This window comes from Lepisosteus platostomus, chromosome 9 (assembly GCF_059453375.1).
Source record: "Lepisosteus platostomus isolate fLepPlt1 chromosome 9, fLepPlt1.hap1, whole genome shotgun sequence".
Lineage (NCBI taxonomy): Eukaryota > Metazoa > Chordata > Actinopteri > Semionotiformes > Lepisosteidae > Lepisosteus > Lepisosteus platostomus.
The window spans coordinates 30,687,779-30,709,871 of record NC_142619.1 but is presented as its reverse complement, the minus strand read 5'-3'; the positions used below and the strand labels follow the sequence as shown (position 1 = coordinate 30,709,871).

Below are 22,093 nucleotides of genomic sequence, written 5' to 3'. Positions count from 1 at the left end.
TAATGTACTACTGCATGTGCTTCCACTGCATGGCATAATAAAATGTACCAGCATACGAGAGCAACAAATTAACTGACAGCATCTCCACCTTGATCTGCCACCAGCATAAACACATATTTGAAAGAGGTAAATGTAAAGATTAAATAAACAGAACGCACAGTAGCCACTGCCAAATTACCTGCCAATATCAGATGTATTCTAACCCTGGGTACTGCAGATTTTGCAGTGGCCCGTGACCTGAACAAGTGCTTTGATTTTTCAGAGACTTGATATATTTTTGATATTCTATTCTGCAGCGTCAGCTCTTACGAAGGGTGCTGAAGAGACATGCTGAAGTCCTTCACACAATGACAGCAGAGAGAGAACTAAAGTCAAAGGTATAACATTCCTCAGGTTATCTTTTAAAATAGGATCTGGGTGCTCAAATCCCCAGATTGCTTAACTGTCAAACTCTTGCAGAATAAAACTGGGGGGAAAGATGGAGAGATGCTGCCAAAATATGAAAAAAACATCTTGAAATGGTTTAACAGTGCCTTAAATTCCACCTCGAAAATCTTATTAGCAAGAATATATATAATATTTGTATGTAAAACCTTTATTTAGCAAAAGTGTGCTTTCTAGAACAAAGAAATGTTTACTATGACACTTAAGAAATTAAATCGTCATTTTTTTTCATTAAGAATACTCAATGGAATAATTTAAACTATATCAAACTATATATGCAGTACAAACAATTCATCTGCCAATTAATTCACCTGTAAGATTATAAAGGGTAAGGTTAAATTACAATGTAACATTCCCAATCAAAACAGAAACAAGAATGTTTATGCACCTGGACAAAAGTGTACTGCCAGCCTAAGATGAATAACCGGCTGCCTGAATCCAGTCACAGATTATGATTTTCTAATTTTGCAGAAAAATTGACCAGCAGCCAGGTAGCTGATTTCTTGGCCTTCATGTCTTCTGCTGTATCCAGGCATGTGTACAACTGACTAAATTGGGTCCCACAGAGACTAAGAGTGTGGGAGATGAAAAAAAAAAACTGATTGAAAAGGAGAGAGTTAGAGTGGGAGTGATTGGGTTAGAGAGGTTTTCAGCAGCGTAGCAATACACTGAGTGAAATGTGATATGGGTCACAATTTGCAAAAGTAAACACATAAGGTCATATTTTGCAGCTTGTGCAATTCATTTTCCTGGTACATTTGACAAAATATCACCAAAGCCACAGGTCAGCGTGTTAACATATAGGAAAAGTCAGAACCGTTTTTTTTAATTTAGTTTTCACAGAGAATTCAATGTAAAAAATGCGAAAAGTAATCAACTCTAAGATGACTTTTTGTAGCTGATAAATGCTAGAATTCAGTTAATGCCTTCTTAAGCTAGCCCTGCTGTAGACACCCATGCTGAAATGGGCGAGTGTCATCTCAGTGGTGGTGTAATACCCTACCCAGAAGGGGCAACTGATGGAGAAGGAGAGAACGTAGAACCTGTTGCTTCTTGTAGCATCTACACAAGTTTAGACACACGACTATCATATTGTACTTCTTTTCTACATCTGCTTTCAGGTGTTGATTTATACAAGTAAAGTACTCAACTACTTCATGAACCTTTTGTATGTACAGTATATTTTACTGTATGTACTGTACAGTAGTACTCCATGTTCATATTCATACAGTGCATAAGCCTCACCTATTAGAAATCCCCTTCTGTGGGATCCCTTTCTTTCAGTAAGTGCTCAGTAAACAGGGTGGCAGAGATTACTGGTATATGGTGAAGGTATTTCATATATAAAACTTTTATTTTCTTGACATTTATTTCCAACTGCAAGACTGGCTTTTATATTGACATTTATGGTCTGTTTCTGAAATCTGACATCTAGGAAAACTGAAAGTGGGCTCACAAAGCTGAATTGGTGGTTGTCAGTTTCTTCAAAAAGATGTCTTTTGGGAACAAAAGTAAGCTGAGTCAGTTCTGTCTGCAAATGTCTGACAGTGACCTAGATGTTACGCTGAGTGTTGTGGCATGACAGTATTAAAATTTGCTTTGATGCTTAGAGCTTCGGCTGCAGTGTGAAAAGATTTGAAGGCAGGTAAATAGCAAACCTTTATTTAGTGGTTAAGGACCGAGTGTTTTATCTGGTCACAGTGGGCTTCTAAAGCTTGCAAATACACACTGATTCCTCCATCATAACATAATCATTTTTAAAAGAACCCTTCACCTCACCAAACTCAGTAAGTACAGATGACATCCACAAAATTAAAACTGAAAAGTGAAGCCACATTAATCTTTAAGTTTGTGAAACCTTATATCTTTATATAAATTCAAGGCATTTAAACAACTTGAAAAAATATAAATATAAATCTAAACACTGCATGAGAATGCAAATACGGAATTTATATACCCATACAGATAACATTAATGTATCTGGTCAAGTGTTGAATTTTGTTTGGTTTTGCTATGCAATCATTCAGTACTCCAAAGCTTTGCTTATGCAATTACTACAGTAAGTATAATATGTGTACGTAATATAAAACCACATATAGCTTCTAAGGTGAAGTGTGTGGCCCAACAGTCTGAAATTGAGACGCATCAAATCAGATATATTTTACCTTTATTTACACATTGTCCCACAACCTCCAAGTGATTTTTTTTTCTGAAAAGTAATTATAAATGAAAACCTACAAAATAGGTTAGATAAGTGCACACCCCCCTTGGTAACAGGAATTGTAAATTAGCTCTCATGTAACCAGTTGCCTGCCAAATCACACAACAACCTAATTAGTCTCTACAAAATGTGTTACTTTGAACAGTGCGTGTAGACTTTCTAAAGGCACTGTACTGAAGGTACTTATTCCAAAATAAAGGACATACAGTTCATACTGTAAATTCCATTTTATATCAGTTATAAGAAGCAAAAGACAGCACTATATTCCTTTATGCTCTGGAACACTTCCAGCTTTCCCAGTGATTCCAGGTTTTTGGACATCTCAAACAGTGGAGGACTATGGGTATACAAGTCCCTAAATTGAGAGACTGCTTGCAATGAAGTTGGGATATGTCATCATCGTGAATTTTCTACAGATCAGAGGACACTTGGCCGAGATCTTCTGGGTTTGGATGGATGTTTTTTGGACGGAGTGTCTCTGGCTTGCCGTACAGCAGTGAGCTGTGACTAGCCTATCCCCTGTCTGATGCTTTAACTGTATGATTTTCTATTGTGAAACTTACAATAGAAAAAAAGACACCTTGCATGACAATACATGTTTCACCTGAAACATGTATCTCTCCTTAAGCTAATTAGCAATTTGTCAATTTTCAATAAGTAGAGATCTGAAAAACACTTTTTTTAGAATAAGGATTTAGCAATCCTGAAAATTTCAGCTTCCAGGTTGTTGCAATGTTTTCTTGGAAACCCATCTCTTTCCATGGACATCAGTGTAAAAACATTCAAGAGGCTCATGCTGCTTACTGACAAGTCTGTTTCCAAAATTACAGTACATGTCTGGCCTTTAGATTTCTGTGAACGTTTTTATCAGAATCAACTCACATTAGCTACCACAGTGTGCGCGTTATGCTCTTGATAATTTTATTTCTTGCTGCTGTATTTAATGTATTCCCAATGTGAACCTGCCTCTCACCAAAGAAGCCTGTGTTCTGGAGGCAGGAATCTGGCACTTGTGCAGAAGAAAAATGGTACCAAGCCAAGCCTGTCGAGGTGGACCACGAACCTGATTTCAAAGCTGAGTGGAGATGTCAAACTGTAAAAAACAGACAATATTGAAGGGCTGTTTCTTTTAATCTTGCACACTTCAGTAGCATCTGTAAGTAATTCAACTTCTTATTTCTCAGGTCTTCAGACAGATTTGGTACATTGTGTTGTTTTTTCCACTATGCCCTGAATATGCCATATATTTGGGTTTAAAGTGTTTTGTCTTTTTTAATTCTACTAAAGCTGTATAAGGCACGCTATTGTGGTCAATGAGTTTCAGCAGTGATCTCTTCTTTGACGGGACATTCAAGACATTGTTGTTCTATGACTGAGTGTGTCTACCTTTTTGTTTCAAACACATTTTATGTGAGTATCTGGAGGATTTATCTTTGTCTTTAACAATATATAAATACATGTACTTGACATGAAATCAATCCTTTTTATGTTTAGCTTCTGGATGTAAACAATTTTATTTTCCAGTGAAGAGAAAGCTTCTTATATAAAAAAGAGAAAGCTTTATATATAAAAAATATATATGCATGACAGAATATGCTTGACAAAATACAGTTTGTAATAAATGTTTTGTAAAGTATGGATCTCCCAGATGCAATTTGTGCCACTCATCTGTCAAAACAAAGCAGGTTTTGAAAGGAAGTTGGCATACTCCAATTCTGCACATAGAAGAACCAATATGTAGAAGTATACTTTTTGAGAATTGAATGAAAAACAAAAGTAAAATTTAAGAGTTGAATGAAATCTAGTTGTCCAGGATGACATGCTCTTGTAGTATTTTCAGATATTTATGGTTTCTGACTCCGATTATTACCAAACTTCTATTATTTTAGTTCAAGTAGGTAGCTGCATCAGCATGTACAGCCTGTAAAGGAGCAAGTGAAGGTTTATTCCATGCTGAAAAGAGAAGAAAAGAAACACAATGTTTCAGCAGTGGAGCCTTGTTGGGTGTTAACAGAAACATTGTGTTTCTTTTCTTCTCTTTTCAGCATGGAATAAATCTTTACTTGTTTCTTTGTTATGATTTTAGCATAGTGTTGTAGAAATCAAATGGCTATAGCATTTTCACCACCTTAAATTGCTGTTTATATCCTGACAACAGTGTTTGTCTTACAACACTAAGTGCTAGACCTTACTTCCTATTCCTTCAAGATGTAGTGCATTTTATTACCGTAGGGCACAACACATGTGCCATATTGAAACTACCATTCTGTATTTTCCAGCATCACTGAATTGAAAATAAGTCCTTCTGCGGTCTCTAGGTTGTCAGCTTAACAGCTATTAAAGCATAAAGGTCTGAAATTGGTCTTGTTAAGTCTGGTGTTCCTCAGGGCTCAATACTTGGCCCCTTGTTCTTCAGCATTTACATGTTTCCACTTGGTCAGCTTTTAAGATCACATGGCCTCAGGTATCATTTCTATGCTGATGATACTCAAATATACATCAATACCAAACCTGACACTGATGTGATTGTCTCTATTCTGTCTAATTACATCTCTGACATCATAACTTGGATGACTCAAAATTTCCTTCATCTTAACTGTGACAAGACTGAAGTCATGCTTATTGGCAACCCCCATCAACTTGATAAAGCCAATCCTGTAACCCTATCTGTAGATGGTTCTGTACTTGACCTTCAGTCTAAATTGAAAAACACTGGGGTGATATTCGATTCTGGCTTAACATTCAACCCACATGTGCAGCATATTGTCAAAACATATTTTTTTCCTCTCAGAAATATCGCTAGACTATGCACTATGCCATCACTAACTGTGGCTGAAAAGCTGATCAACACATTTGTGTTCTCTCGAATTGACTACTGTAATGCTCTACTCGCTGGGGTATGTAAATCTACAAACTGCAGTATGTCCAAAATTCAGCAGCCTGAATCCTGACCAGGTCTAGTGCAAGTGATCACAATACTCCTATCCTGGAGTCCTTGCACTGGCTTCCTGTCAAATTCCGTGTGGGCTTTAAAATTCTCATGCTCACCTATAAGGCTCTGTATGGCTTGGCACCTCAGTACCTGTCTGAACTATTATCGCCCTACTCCCCACCTCGCAACCTTCGCTCTTCTAATTCTGGTCTTCTAACTCCCCCCCAAGCCCGTCTACATTGTATGGGTGACAGGGCCTTCTCCTGTTATGCCCCCAAGCTCTGGAACTTTCTGCACAAGGATATCAGAAAGTCACCTTCACTAAACTCCTTCAAATCCAGACTCAAAACCCTCTTCTTCAGAAAAGCCTTTACTTAACTGGCTCCATTCTTCACCCCTCTGCTTTTCTTAGTACCACCATCCACAGTCTCCTCTGTATATTTTTATTGTGTTTTATCTTGTGTATTCTTTTTTATTGTTGTTGTCATTCTGTAAAGCACTTTGAGAAGCCACCTTTAAAGGCCCTATATAAAATAAAGCTTATTATTATTATTATAAAGAGTTTGTCTACGGTGTAGATACTGTACGTACACCATTGAAAGAGTTGAATGATTACATTTTTTAGTCTTCTGCAAAATAATTGACATAGTTGCTGCACAACAGCATCTCATCAGTCCATTAACAGTATATTTATATACAGTACAAATATATGCACTTTTTTGAATGCATCAAGACAGAGCTGATGAACCATGTAAACAGCACACAGTACAGTATGTCATTCTTGTTTAGATGCACTCTGGCTCTCATTTGTTGTAGTTGCTATAGAGACCTATTTTAAACCTAATGTTCAGAATGTATCTCTTTTCCCTGTTAATCTTGTGTTTTTAGAAAATTATAATAATCTGTAATTAGCATTTAAGTCAAATGCCTGTACCATTCCGTTATCTTAATAGCTGCCACTAGACAACTGAGACAGTCCACTTCCTCTTTTGCACATTAATAAGGTTTCGAAGGCTCGAGCACAAAACTGCAACCCAAATCAAGTATCCAAAATTGTAAAATAGAGTTCTTGTTCACATCAAAAATAATATCCTTCTGGCATTGTTGGTGACTCTTTCAAAGCATCATCATACATGAAAAATAAACCAAGGACAACTAATCTAATACCACCTGATAATCAAATAAATTGGTGAGTATTTTGTTATTCATACAGTCCAAAAAGGTAAGTTAACTCGACTGAAGACATCAGTACAGCAAAAACAGTTCAAAATGAAAAACTATGCATGAAATGATGCACAATGTTTAGATACTGTTTATCAGTATGCATCACAACACCCCCTGCTAGAAAGCAACTATTTATTGGGAAGGACATTAAAATATTCTATTTATTTTATGGTCCTCCGAAATTAAGATGATCTGAACACTATAGTTTATAAATGAGTATACAGTATGTGCATTTCTGGGATGGTCAATTTTTCTTCCATGAACAATCAAAACAATTGTGAGGGATCACCATCGACAGAAGAAGAATGCGAGTGTTCTGACTAAGACAAAGCCACACGGTGAATATATATGCAACAAATGATCACTGAAATTACATACTATGACACACTGAGCATTAAGTGCATGAGATTTAATTGTGCATGTCAAAAAAGCTACATTCAAATATGGGTTTGGTTAAGACTGAAGTGATAAAGATTAGACTGATTTTAAATTCATTTGCCTTAAGAAATGCACATAGCATTTTTATGAGCCACAATAATAATGCATCTATTTAACTGAACAACTCACTCTAAGACACGGAGTCTGTTTTTTGCTCAAGTGATAAGCCCCTTAATTTCTTTTACGTTCCAACAAGAAGGAATTACTCTGACTGCTTAACTGCTTTAAAAGGGAAGTAACAGTCAGAAATCACAACAGATACTATAAGGAATATACGACTTAGATTCATTTCCCCATTAATGTGTCACTTTTACCACTTCAAAAGTTTGTCACTCTGCCTACCCTTGTCGAGCTGGAGAATATGACTATCTTCCCTCTATTTTGGAAAGTAGGAAAGACTGCAAAACTTTGAAAAGACTATTATGAAACGATGCTACTTTCAGGGGTACAAATTGTATAAGGGGTACAAATTTGATGAGAGCTGTGGAAATGCATTGAATTTCTGCGTCACTTAGATCTCATAGGGATTTTTAGGGATGTAAAAGCCTGAAAAGTGATGGTGAAAGGCAAAGTATGACATGATGTTGTAAATTTTTTGTGAATATTTGTTTTCAAGCAACAGTATTGCATCCTGGTTCATCCTGAGACATTTCTTGCAAAGAAACATGTTGTGTCTGTAAGGTATAAATGCCAACCATAATCATATGTAATCATATGCTCCTATAAGCGGACACAAGCTATTCCCTGTTATGAAATAACATTTGTAAGAAAAAGACAAACTACCAAGTCAAATAATTGCTTCTTTTCCATTTGCAGGAGTTCATGGGCCTGATTCAAATTTACGGTTTCCGTGGCGACCATGACCTCCAAGCCAAAATTGCAGCCTTAATCATAATTAATATTTTGATGGATGCAGAAATTCAGTCTCCTCACACAGTCATTACAATGCTGCCCAAATCCCCTGAACTCAACTACCCCCCCCTGCTCTGATCAAGTTTAGGCAGGCTATATTAACTCACTAATTCGAAAAAGGAGAAATGTTAATTGAAGTTAAACATTAATTTGGTGTATCTTATGTTTCTAAAATCAAATTTACTAAGAGCAAGATCTTCATTTAATTAAATACATATCTCTAAACCTAATGTGCGTGAAAATATAATAACCAGGGTACGCCATGATATTTGGTGAAAACTGATGAGCACATTTGTGATTAGGTTAGAGAAAACCTTGCAGCGAGGAAACTCCTCCACCAGCACCACTCCTGATAATTAGTGTTCTGAACTTTACCGTACAGCACCTCACGACACAGTTACTTTACCCTGTGTCGTGAGCTGCTGTACGGTAAAGGTTTTGCCCTTGTTACTCTTGACTTTGCATTGCTAAAATGCTGTTTTCTGGGGAATGATATCAACTGTATTGAAGTATTACCAACCCCGTGCTGTCACTTATCTGCATTGACAAAAGAGACTCACATTTAAACGTTACATTAATAAACTAACAAATGTTACAGCATTTAATAAGCATATAAGAACTTATTTTTGCAAGTGTTAAAACGAGATGCTTATGAAACTCCTTCACTACAAGGCTCCAAGTACAGTGGCGCTTGTGAGATGAGATACTGTACCTTGGAAGTTTCCAGCCGACAGATAGAGCCAGGTGAGAGCTGGAACGAAAAGCAGAACTAGAGAGGCAGCAAGGAACTTCCGGCGCCCTCGACACATTCCCAGCATCCTCTGCGGAGCGCACGATGGTCTCAGAGTGCGGTACAACCTCTATGTGGGCAAGAGCTGGTTGCCAGGGGGGCGCATGGCACAGCCTTTAGGACAAGAGGGGAAGAGAAATCGTTAAGAATCCTCAACACACAAAACTCAGGTTAAATAATATGCGCAAATAAAATCCACAAGTAGCATTTAAACCTCTCCAAAAAAGACATGCTACCAGGTCCGATCCAACGTTCCTCTGGGGAACATATTTGGACCAAATGCTATCTCTATTTAAAAGTAATCTATTACAGTTCCAAGTTAATTATGTAGTGGGTTACTTTTAAATTTATTGGAAATTGAATTAAATTATTTTTATAAGGTACTGTAATATATTACTTTATATACGTATTCACAACACCATGTAGATCACTGTAACTGACAGATTTTTAAACATACTTCATCCCAATTTCCTGTGGCTTTAAAATGCAATTGCTTACACAATTATGGTCATATTTTAAAAGTACCTTTCCACAGTACTATCAAACCATTGTCAAGAAATACATTCCAGGCAGCAGTGTCAGAAGAACAAAGAAGTGTAGAACTTCCTCTTCAGTGTTGCAGTTTTCAGCAGTATAATGTGGTACGGAATCGTGTTTAATTCTGACTAATTTGCTAATAACACATGCAAAGCCTCTGGGTGACTCACAGCTGATCCAGATGAAGTATCATGTAAAAGTAACACCAATCTAATCAGAATCAAGTGTTCTCATATAGCAGAAAAGAAATAGCAGTGAGGATTTTCTATTATTAAAATCAACCTTTTGATTTCCTTCAGATTTATCTGCAGGTATTAAGACTTTCTATATGAAAGTTCAAGATCTAAAAGAAAAATCTGACCAACTATGTGATTTGGATTTTTCAGAATCACCAGGTGATTAAGCTTTTCATCATGAGATCAATAATGTTTGTGTGCTCGCTTCTGAATGGAAAACGCAACAAAATCACAGTTGCCAATTTCAATATCACCATGGAAATTTGAAAGTGGATCCATGTGATTTCAGGCACTGCCAGTCTGAAAAAGTATGTTTATTTGCTTATGAATGTGACCCTTTCTACAGAAAAGACATGACATACTGAATGCAGGAAATCCTACCACGTAGAAATGAATGTTTCCTTGCAGACTTAAATGGATCTCAATAATTATGGCAGCTTTGTTTTGGCAATTCTTTTTGTTCCTTCAAATAAAAATAAATCCCTCCATTTCTGCCTCATTGTGTCAAATAGTTGGAGTTACCTGAGCTGTCAATGAGCAGGAGTGAAAACCAAGATTAAAATACCGCTAACCAAAACCAAAAAAATATAGATAGTATCTTGGCATTTTACTCCTTGCACAAAAAAGAAGTTACAAAGCATTTAAACAGTACCATCCAACCACTTTCTAACTGTTTTATCCAATACAAGCTTGTGAGGGAGTCGAACATCAATCCTGCAAACAATGGGCAAAGGCAAGATACAGCCTGGATGGGACACCAGTTCACTACTAAAACCACACAAACAAGCACACACTCGCTCAAACCAGGGTCGATTTTCCCAGAAGCCAGTTAACCCACCAGTATGTCTTTGGACTGTGGGAGGAAAACAGAGCACCTGGAGGAAACCCATGCATACATGGGGAGAACATGCAAACTCCACACGAACAGCACCCCAGGAACAGAACCCAGGAATCCAGGGCTGCGAAGCAGCGATTACTGACCACTGCACCACCATGCAGACCTCATTAAAACAGAACTGTTTTTCTTAATTTAAATTGGAGCACCACTAAAGCCTAAAACAATTGAAGAAGCCCCAGAAATTGTACTGTAGCTCTTAAAGTGATTAGCTTTAGACATTTCAATTCCCTGAGAAAAGCCACTGTCTCACCAAGCCTAATTTTATAACAGCAATTGAGGTCCTCTCAAGCTGAATGGTTCAGACACCAAACATATCAAAGTGTTAAAAAAGAAAGAATATTATTCATTCTCAATTAAAGTTTCAACAAAACTCAAGAGAGTTATCTAGTGTCTGCAGAAGGGCATGCTTTAAAAAGGAGAAAAGGAAGCACTGGATTATGGCCATCTGTGTAGCATACTTTCTGAGATCACCTCTGTTCCTCCACAAAGGTCATGAAAATCTAATAATACAAATAAGCAAAAGGTCATAACAGCAGCAGTTACCACCAGAGCTTTGATAACCACTGGGTTAGAACAGCACAGACTTCGATAATAAAGGAAAATGTAAAGCCTTATCAAAGTCACAAGAACTGATTAACAGCATTAGACCAGCTAACCTTATTTCAAAACATAATAACAGTTTTCACTGACATAAATTCTGTTATTCAGAAAATGGTCGAAATAAAATAACATCTATAACCACAATCCTTAAGAATCGGAATAGTTATGAAATAGCCTACTTTGCCAGTGGAAATTTATACCTAGCGGGGCTAAGATTTATTGTAGTTATTCTTAGGACTCTCATTAGTGGTTTTGGAAGCATTTAACATTGAGAACAGGAGCACGTCTTTACGCAAAAGGTTGTGGAAGTGTGGAACAAGCTACCTAGCCATGTTGCTGGTTCCTTTCAAGAAACAGTGGGTTGAGACCCTTAGATAAATTAACAGTTAGCTACACCGTGGACTAGAGAGGCTGAATGGCTTCCTCTCATTTGTAACCATTCTTATGTTCTTATCTTATTAATTGGGTACCACAGCTTTCAAAGCACAGTATGAAGTTGCTATAATGGATTCTCAGCAACAGCCTGTCAGACTCTTAAAGGTGTGTTTTGAAAACTCTTTCATAGCAGAACAGAAGGATGCAAATGAATAAATTTACAGAATGTTAATAACTCTACCTTTATGATCACATTTATTCAATACCCAACGTTTCTCTGAAACAGAGCCACTCCACGACATTATTATGCTGTCATATGAAAAAAAGAAGCTGAAAGTGAGCCTATCTGTTATGCGGGGCAGGCCAGACAACTGTGAAGTATCTGAGAGGATATAAACAGAGCCATTCCATTTGTGCTTATTAAAAAGATTACATTTTAAAACAGACCCTGTTCCTGACTATTATGAAACCTACAGTATGTGCGGTTTGTCACACATGAGAGATCTATGAAAGGATACATTCAGACACTGAATACTTGACTTGAAGATTCCTTAACCTTCTTGCATTATTCTCTGTGGGTCTTGTTAGAAATGTACATCGACGGCATGATGCTTCCCAAACTACTGCACACAAGCAGGAGAGATGAATGCTGCTTTTGCGGTGACACAGATTAAGTCATAGATTTTCCACTCAGTCTCCTGGGAAAAAGCTGCTTGGAGAAAGAGGGAGAGGACAAAGGCTGAGGAAAGGCCTCCTACTGAACAGAAAGGTGGAAAGTGAAGAAGTCTGATTATGTAAAGGAGTCTTCCACAGAGACCGGCACCACCCGCAGTTCCTACTTAACTATTCTTCAGCATCTTGATAACAGCTGAGACACAGAAGTCAGGCGCTGCACAAACAATCTCGCACCATTTTCTGCTTTTAACATCAAAGCAATTAGAAAAAAAAACTTTGACAGGTTGTTTATTGAGCGGGCTACCTTCTGGGAGCAGGGACCCTCCCTCAGGTCTGACAATTCTACGGGTGTGAATTACAGTCATGGAGACAATGGCTAAAGGGACTTCTGGGTGGGAATTTATGTGGTTAATTCACACCCAAATTATTAATGTTTAATTGATGTGGACAACATTTTTTCATGCCTTCAAGCCACAATAGTTACAATATTTATCTTAAAAACATGAAAATTAATCTTATTTTAGACCTCTAACTGGTTTAACCTTGCTTCATATATTTCAGTGCATTGTGGATGTATTAACAACATGACCAATTGGTTAGATTTTTCAACTGGTTCCTGTTCACAGACGCAAGGTAATAGTCATGATTTCGAGAAGCTGTGTCTGTCGAGCAAACAGGCTAGCCTCTCAATCCTCTATGATAATTGCTTGGCAAGGTCTCAAAACCAGTGGTCATTGAGAGCAAACAACCATTTCCTCATGTCGCAAGAATCTGCAAAAGCTGACCTTACTCGCTTAACAGAAGAAGGTAATGAAAATCAGACTGCAGCTCTCTGTAACTACTGCGTAGACTCTTCCATTTCCTCTCATCTGCTACATATGCTAAAACTACCAGAAGTTTAAAAATGAACATAAAAATATGATCTTAAAATGTTTGCGAATTTGTTATGTATTACTGTATTTTAAAGACTTTAGGAGAAGTCCCTTGACTCATCTTTATGAGTTAATGACATATGTTAAATACCACTAATAGGTTCTTGACATTAGAAATGCAGTAGATACACCATCATGGCAAAATGTGTGGTACAGGGCTAAAAAAATGGGCGTATTGGGAAAAGGAGCTTCAGTAATGTGATCTTTGTAGATACCGGGGCAATCACCAAACAGACAAATGCTCTGGTAAGTAACAGACCAGTACACAAACATACAGAGGCAATTTCAATTTTGAAATGCAAATTCTGAAATGCAAAATCCCCTAATTAGGCCTCCATGATCCAGAAAACATAATCAAATATTGATGTCTGGAGTTCAAAGGAGGACTGTCATGTCAAGGCTAAAGAGGAGGAGTTCTGAAGGCTAAAAGAACTTCACTTCTCTTACTGCTTAGAACACTTGCCAAGTAATGTATAAAAGATCACGTAAAGGTTAATTCCAGCTGAAAAGTAGAAAAAAGAAACAAGATTTCTGCACTTGAGCCGTCTTTGGTTGTCACCTGAACGTGATCATTTCATCAGTTTTCTGATACTGATTACGGGTTTAAGCTTGTAAATCCCTCAGCAGCAGTAAGATTCTAAGGGATTATCGACATGGATTTAGAAAAGTTAGATCTTACATATCTAGTTTGTTAAGAGTTTCTTATGTAACAGCATAGGGGTAAAACTACAGCATAAGGTACGTTTAGATTTTCAGAAGAAGTTTTGCCAAAGTTACTCTTGAAAGAGTCATTCTCAAACTGAGGAATTTTAGGCATTCAGGGTAATTCTAGTCTATTTTATATAGCACCTTTAAAAGTGTGGTCTCAAAGCGCTTTACGGGAAGATTAAAAGCACACGAGGAGAGGAGACAGCATAATTACATACTTACAATCTGAATATAGTAGGAGAGCAAAGGGGCAGACACAGAACCTGTTAAATAAAAGGCCTTCCAAAGAAGAGGGTTCTGAGTCTTCGTTTGACAGCGCTCAGAAAGGATATCCTTAGGATAGAATTCCAGAGCTTTGGGGCACAGCAGGAGAAGGCCCGTCAGCCACAGAGTGCAGAAGGACTTGGGGAATATGATATATTGATATGCTATATTGATATATACAGATATGAGACAAGAATTAGATGACCGAAGGTTCTAAGGTGGGAAGTCAGAATAAGAATAAGAACCGGTTAATGGACAGAAAATAGACGGTACAGATAAGGGGCAAATACTGCAACCAGGGTGACATAAGTGGAGTGCCTCAGGGATATGTGATAGTACCACTTCTTAACTTATATAAATAATCTAGATTATGGTATAGTTAATATGTCTTTCATTCCACAGATGATACTGAAGTAGCAAACACTATAGGAAAGTTTTGAAAAACCTAGCAGTCTGCCGTCTTTTAATGCAAGAAATAAAAATAAAAAGGCAAACAATGTTATGAAGTAACGTTAAAGAAGTAGAATTTAAATAAAGGAAAATTGTATGTTAAAAGTGTACAATGCACTTATAAGATCTCATTTAGAATACTGTGCAAATACTGTCTGGAATCAATCCAGACAATTGCAACCAGATAGATTTTTACAGTTTGCTCAAAGGAATATCCAACAGTGACTGATTTAAATAATTTAACTCTTTTAGTTTTGAACAGAGAAGATTGTGAGCAGTTGTTATTCAAGTATTTAAAATCCATGAAGGTACTGAATTAGCCAATTCTATGGGCTTCTTCAGAATCAAAGCAAAACACCAGCAGAAACTATAGAGAACTGCAATTTAAACCAAGCACAGGAAGCACTTCTTTACACAAAGCATTGTGTAGTACAGTCTCCCAGCTATATTGCTGGAGCCAATACCCCATCTTCTTTCTACATCCTATTACCAATTAACTACTGAAAAATATAAATCAGCTAGATGGACTGAATGACCTCTTGTTCTTTGTAACCATTCTTATGTTATTAATGTAGGTTACCTGCTATTATATTTACTAATGGATGACCATGTTCATGAACATTTAGAACACTGAATGCTCATTTTGAAATGTCATTTATTATCATCATCAGCTTAAATATTAAAGGCACTCATCTAAGCCATATTTTCATATTTGACCTGAAGCTACCCTGCCACATCACAAAGCAGAAAGCTGACTTAACCCAAAACCAGCTTTGGTAAACACTCTGTTTAACTCCATCACGCGAAAGAGAAACAGGCCAACATTACTCTCTAGGGTTCCCACATATTTCAGTTTCACATCTATTGCTCCTTGATATTAAAACAATTAACACTGTCTTTACAAAAAAAATTAACAAAACAAAAATATGTAGTTGGCATCAAAACAGACTAGAATCTACTGTATGAAAGGAAATGTCCACACTGAGTCAATGTGATGCGCACGAACACTGAGCAATTCAAGAAATACAGGAAGAGTGATTTTGCTTTTCTTGCTTTATTATGGATGTACTGTATATATAAATCTAGAGCTTTTTCAAGCAGTCCTCTAAAATGCATAGAAAGAATTTTACACTTGATGCATTCAGATCCTGGATCCATAAGGTAAGTGAATTATCGGCTGTTGGGCGAGATGTTTTCTGTTCAGAAATGGTGTAATACATACAAAGATAATATACATACTAACTATTCCAAATGGCGATTGAAGTGTCTCAAGAATATAGGGAAATAGTCTAGCATCTAGCTAGTGTCAACATTTATAGTTCTCAGACGCTTGTTCAGAAGCAAGAAAGGAACTAATGGGTTTATTCAGGTCTGAGGCACACTGTTCAAAGGAATCATGTGGTTTACCTTGATTAATTAGGTTCTGGGTAAATGATGATGAATCATCAACAGTTGTGGAACACAGGATCAAAACAGGCAGGTAGGGAGAAGAGAGAAGAAGGACACAGGAGAACATACAGCAAGAAACAAGAGGAGAAGAGACAAGTCCTTGTCTTAAAGGCTGATCAGAACCAGTTTCTGATCTGGTTGATAGGGAACTGCAGTTTCTGATCTGGTTGATAGGGAACTGCAGTCCCAATTTCTCAGACCAGTTAGTAAATCGCGGTAACAAATTAAATTAACTAACTTGGCTCGTTCTAAATCCCAGATAATGACGACAACTATTACTGTCACTGTGGTTTGAAATGCACTCATCGGTGCCAATCCTTTCTAACTCCAAAATATAAAAATAGCGTTGCAGTTCCCCTTTAAGCGCTTGAATCTTTTTAAGAGAGCTTGCCATTCTGTTTAGTTTAGGAAACTGATTATTTGTGTAGAGAATCTCTAGGTTAAAAAAGGACTTTCCTGGCTAGTTCACGCAGTTTAACAATAGGGAGATAGGTTCTCGTTCATATTGTAGCAGCAGGATTTACAGAGAGAGAGAGATTTAACTCTAGGCTGTATTCCGTTTGGTTCAGAGGGCAAGTTTATATCTATTTTGGGGCCAGTTAGGAGTTCTATAGGATTTTAATACTTGGTAGCAGTCTGGGGTTTTTTCTGGTTGCTTAGGACGTAGGCCTCCAAGACACCTTGTTTGTAAATAGTGTAACAAATAGTAAAAAGTGAGAACAAAAAACGTGGATGCCTCTAATTATATCAACCACTCTGGTATATTCCTGGCACAATTTATTTTTTTAATTTGTGGGTTATGATTATTTTAATTATTGATCAACCTACTCAGTCTATTTCTGTACTCCTCTATTTTCATAACCCATCTACAATACTCAATTCTCTATTTTAACCACTTTAATCCAATCTAATCGCGTGGAGGGCTCTGGAGCCTAACCCAGCAGGCAACAGGCGCAAGACAGGATACGTCCTGGATAGGACAATCCATCGCAAGCCACACAGACACCAGAGCCAGTTTTCCCAGAATCTAATTAACCTACCAGTTTCTCTGGGCTATGGAAGGAAACTGGAGCACCTAGAGGAATCCCATGAGCATATGGGGAGAACATGCAATACAAACTCCACTCAGATAGCTCTATTCATTTCTGCAAAACATTTTTAGAGGTACCAATACCTTAATAAATAGTCATTTGATATAAAGAAGGCTACATAGAAAATTATACTATATGTACATAACTATACTTATTTAGTATAGCTTGCAATAAAAACACCACAATGGTGTGGATTCTAATACATTTAAAATCTTACAAGCTCACAATGCTTTTCATTTAAGGTTGATTCAAACGTATATTGCCAAGTTGCATCTCAAATTAAAGAAAGTCTTACATTTTTTTTCCAGATTTGTACACCAGCTTGGGAAGGCATTCCCACAGGTACAAGGCAATTTAGTGGATAAGTACAAAAAGCTTATCTTCTATCCAGCAATTGTCATAATGGAGCAGTATGTCAGACAATACTGTACATAGCTTTTCCCACCTTATATTGTCACATTTTTTCTTATCACTCCTGGGAAACACATATCTCACTCTGCTTTTACACAAATAATCGCCAGGCATCCCAACATCTTCTTACCTCTGATGGAACATTTTCTTTCCCATACCTAAGGAATCATAGCTGAGCCACTTTTCCTGTTTTTCTTTTTCACAGAATTGAATCACACTAGCTAAAGATGTGTGTATTCAACTGAGGTTAGTCAGTCATTATTTCAAGATAAGTGGCCTCACTTTGTCTTGTTCTGCAGCAGCCTAGAATTACAGTTGGCTAAATATAAAATGCACCTTTCTATAAGGAAGTATATCATGTTATCCAGAAAACCTTACTTCAGTTGAGCTAACGTGAAAAGTAAGGCTTTTTTTACAGCTGAAAATAAACATAACCTGACACTCCTGGCACCATTGAACTACTGCTGCCATTAAATTATAGCCTTTCTTAACAACACTGCATGCGTTATCAGTCAAATGTATCTTTCATTATTGGTTCTAATCTTGTATGAAACATATTCACAACGTAGATAAATTATATTTTATTTTACGCTTTCACTCAGCTAATAAACAGAAAAGGTCAAATATACGCGTAAATTGGCATTTACGGGCCATACAGTGCTCCACTGCAGTTTCCCATTTAAACGCCACATAAATCATATAATTTTATAGTACTGCTGTGCTTATTGCAATTGCGTCAGTAAAATAACAGTGAATTATTCAGCATATACAACTGCCAAATTTCTATGATAGCATCCTTTGTTTATTTATGAAGTTTTGGTTTTCCAAGCATGCACGATGGCAGAAAAAATAACATTCTAAGCAGCCAAAGAAAATGATCACTTACAACTGCCAACAAATTCACAAAGTTCTTGTCAGGAAAATGCCTTTTTTTGCAGCAGGTGCACTGCAATTTCATTGACATGACACATAGGTTAATTATACAGATTAGCATTTGGCATCAACAGGGTTCCTTAACTGGGGGCCTGCAGTGATAATCACAGGCTAGCCTACATTAGCGGCAACACAGGTTGTATATCTGCAATGCACGCAGTACCTTCCACGAGCTTGATCTGCTTAGTGGGCTCCTATCCCATTCAAGTCATAGAACGCGGGTCAAGGTGTGTCTGTTCAAGAGAGCAAATATGGCACCTGTGGCATAACTGTCGCGCTTACTTTTAAAGAAAGCCGTTATCATACAAACAAGGCCAAGATATGCACACGGCCATTGTCTATTTCAGTTTTTGTTTCCCTTGGCAGTTTTTGCCGACGTGTAAATTCATTTTAAAGTCCAAATAAATGTAAAAAGTCACTTGAAAAATGGTGACGCATCCTTTCTAATTCAACCAAATGGGACAGGATTGGAAGGGTATGAACGACCTTGCAAAGCGCTTGGGCTGGTGATGTGTGAGGAGATCTGCCCAAGGCGGATCTGACCACCCCCCCGGAAGAATGAACCCCACCGCCAGCCCCTTCCTCGTCTCTCGGAGAAACTTCCGTCAAGCTCACCAGACGCCTTTGGCGATCCGTGTGGACACAAGAAAGTTTATTTCCATTGTCAAGCTTAATATTTCTTCCGTCATCTCCGAGTGCTTGCGTGAAATGAAATGTATTGTTTTTGTGCTCTTCTTCACTGTCTCCAGTGATAAGGTATTGAAGGTTGCAGTTCATACATTACACATATACTGTACAGTAGCCTGCCCACAGGAGGCAAACACTGGCGAGCTAAAAATGGTGTAATAATATACTACTGCCTGTATGCCAAGAACCATTAGGAAACAGAAGACAAATCTTTGCGTCTTCCCTATCTGGTGTCAGAAGAAAGGACCTATCGATTATTTTGTGTGTGCCTCAAGCATGTGTTTATTTTTGAACAAAAATCTTTTGTTACCTGCCACAAACATTCGGTATTCAACAGGAGGGAAAAAACAGACAGTTTTCCACAGAAAACACTGATGCTGCTAAGCCAGATCTCTCTTTAAGGTTCTGCAAAATAAGCGGCGAACTGAACCAAAAAAGGATGAAGAATCTGCACGTTCAGAAAATATTAAAAACACAATACGATGAGATATTGCTAGTGCCTGCAGAAACCATATGCACCTTTAACAGTGTTCTGTAACATGTACAGTTTAAAATATCATTTTGCAGCCAGTTATCATTTCAGCTGTGACCATTTTAATCTACTCTGTAGTACATAACTTGGTTGCAAAGTGTGTGAATTCTAGTGTTAATAAGAAGAAATGACTAGCTATCACATCTGCAATTAGTAACTGTATTTAATTGAACATTCCTGTCATACATTAAAATAAGATGGTAAAAAGTTAGAGAGTGACACAAATGAGAGATTAGTATAAATCACCATATGTCCATTTTCTTATAGAAACCACTACATACTACACACTGTATGTTGTGTAGTGAATTTGCTCAGCTAATTCTTCTGCAAAGGCATTTGGGAAAGGAGTCTACCGCTGCACTAACGAAATATTAGGGAATACTCTGCAGTTGACCTCCAGCAGCGATTACAGCTGCAACATTTCAGTTTAATTAGATGTTCACAGAGATATGGGACCTCTCAGTGGGTCATCGCGCAAAACATGTAATCTGCATTCTGCCCTTTGGTTCAGTCAGCTTCATGCAACTTGAATTGCGTGCGTGTTCTTTTTAGCTTTTTTCTTCTTCTTTGCCCACCACTGCCACTGCCTATAAGCTCTGGATGAATGCTCATGAAGTGGGGCTGCTGGTGTATCATGCTTCTTGTGGGGTTTCTGACTTTATCCCCGTTCCCCACAGCACACCGAGGAAAAGGTCTGGTGTTACTACATGAGCAATGTGGAACATACGATGTGCTGAACCATTCCCACTCTTTTGACAGCACAGAATACGGCTAAGTATTTCCAAAGTCTAACGCCACGGTAGTGCTGTACACATCCATTCATCCATTTTCTAACTGCTTCTTCCAATTCAGGGTCGCCGGGGAGCCAGAGCCTATCCTGGCAAGCAACAGGAGCAAGGCAGTGGTCCATCACAGGGCACGCACTCACACCAGGACCCTTTTACCCTGAAGCCAGTTAACCCACCAGTATGTTTTTGGACTGTGAAAGGAAACCGGCGCACCAGGAGGCAGTAGCAATAGCATAGCAAACATGAGGAGAACATACAAGCTCCACACAGACAGCACCCTTGGTCCAGGGGCAGCAATGCTGAGAACTGTGCCACCAGTAGCACACATACAGTATAAAATCAATGTCCCCTGTCTTACCAAAGTAAAAGGCAAAAATGTCTTCCATATTTAAGCTTGATTTACATCCTTTCCTGTTTTTGTCCCGCTAGGGGGATTTACTACAGCTCACGGATAAATCTACTGTATCTGTGTCCAAAATGATGTTCATCACAGGCTATAGAATGTAAACAGATTTTACATTCCAAATTGTTCATGTTTAATGGTTAGAACTGCTGCCTCACAGCACTGGGGCACTGGGTTCAATCCATGGGGTGCTGTCTGTGTGGAGTTTGTATGTTCTCCCTGGGTTCACATAGGTTTCCTCCGGTTTCTACCGTTTCTTCCCACTATCCAAAGACATTCTGGAGGCTAATTGAAATTTGCCCCTGGTGCAAGTGTATGTGTGGCTGTGCGTGTGTGTGTGCCCTGCAATGGACTTGTGTCCCATCCAGTGTGTGTACTCCTTTGTGCATGTTGCCTGCCAGGTGATGCCCCGGCGTCCCTCATGAATTGGACATAAGCCTGTATTGAATGAAGTGGTTAGAAATTGGACGGACATTATAATCAACAATTCTGGTCAGAAGCTATATTTGTGTGCCTTTGTAGCTGTTTGATTTTCCTAATAAGACAAGTACTGCTAGAACACAGCAATAAGACAGCTCACAACTCAAGTGGGATGAAAAAGGCAAGAAAATGGTTAGTAATATCCACTAGCTGAATTGATTTACTTTCAGTTTATTTGTTCTGGTGAAGGTTTTGAAGGCAGCATATCCAACAGGATGGACTGGACCAAGACTTTTCCCAAGCCTCCTGGGAAACTCCCAAGTGCTCCCAGAACAGTTGATCCAGGGGATAAGACCGTTAAAAACCCAATGCAAGCCTCTCTGGGGGTATCCCAGGCTTCTCTCTGTTCAGACGAGTACTCAGTATATTCCAGGTCTCTTCCAGATTTAGCTAGGTTTCTTGCCTAGTCCTGCAGAGTAAGCCCAAGAGCTTCATACAGAAACCTGATTTCAGCTGCTTGTACCCATGATCTTGTCCATTCAGCCATAACAAGAAATTCATTACCATACTGTAGATCACCTGTAACATGGAAGCACATCACTGAACTCAAGGGGCACGTTTTTACAGAGAACCGTGGAGGTTCGGAATAGACAGTATCGGATCTTCTGACGAACTAGCTACTAGCAACCAAACAAGCTAGGTGGGACAGATGCCCTCCTCTTGACAGTAAACCTTCTTATATT

The 22,093-nt window shown here is 38.2% G+C and overlaps 1 protein-coding gene across 1 annotated transcript in view; it reads right to left on the bottom strand.

Moving 5' to 3' along the window:
- Positions 1-22,093, bottom strand: part of large1 (LARGE xylosyl- and glucuronyltransferase 1) — a 96,772-nt gene that overhangs the window by 53,170 nt on the left and 21,509 nt on the right. The window contains exon 2 of the mRNA XM_088644691.1: positions 8,884-9,075. Within this exon, the coding sequence (XP_088500817.1) occupies positions 8,884-8,989 (106 nt within the window). The 5' untranslated portion in view covers positions 8,990-9,075. The remainder of the gene's footprint in view (positions 1-8,883; positions 9,076-22,093) is intronic.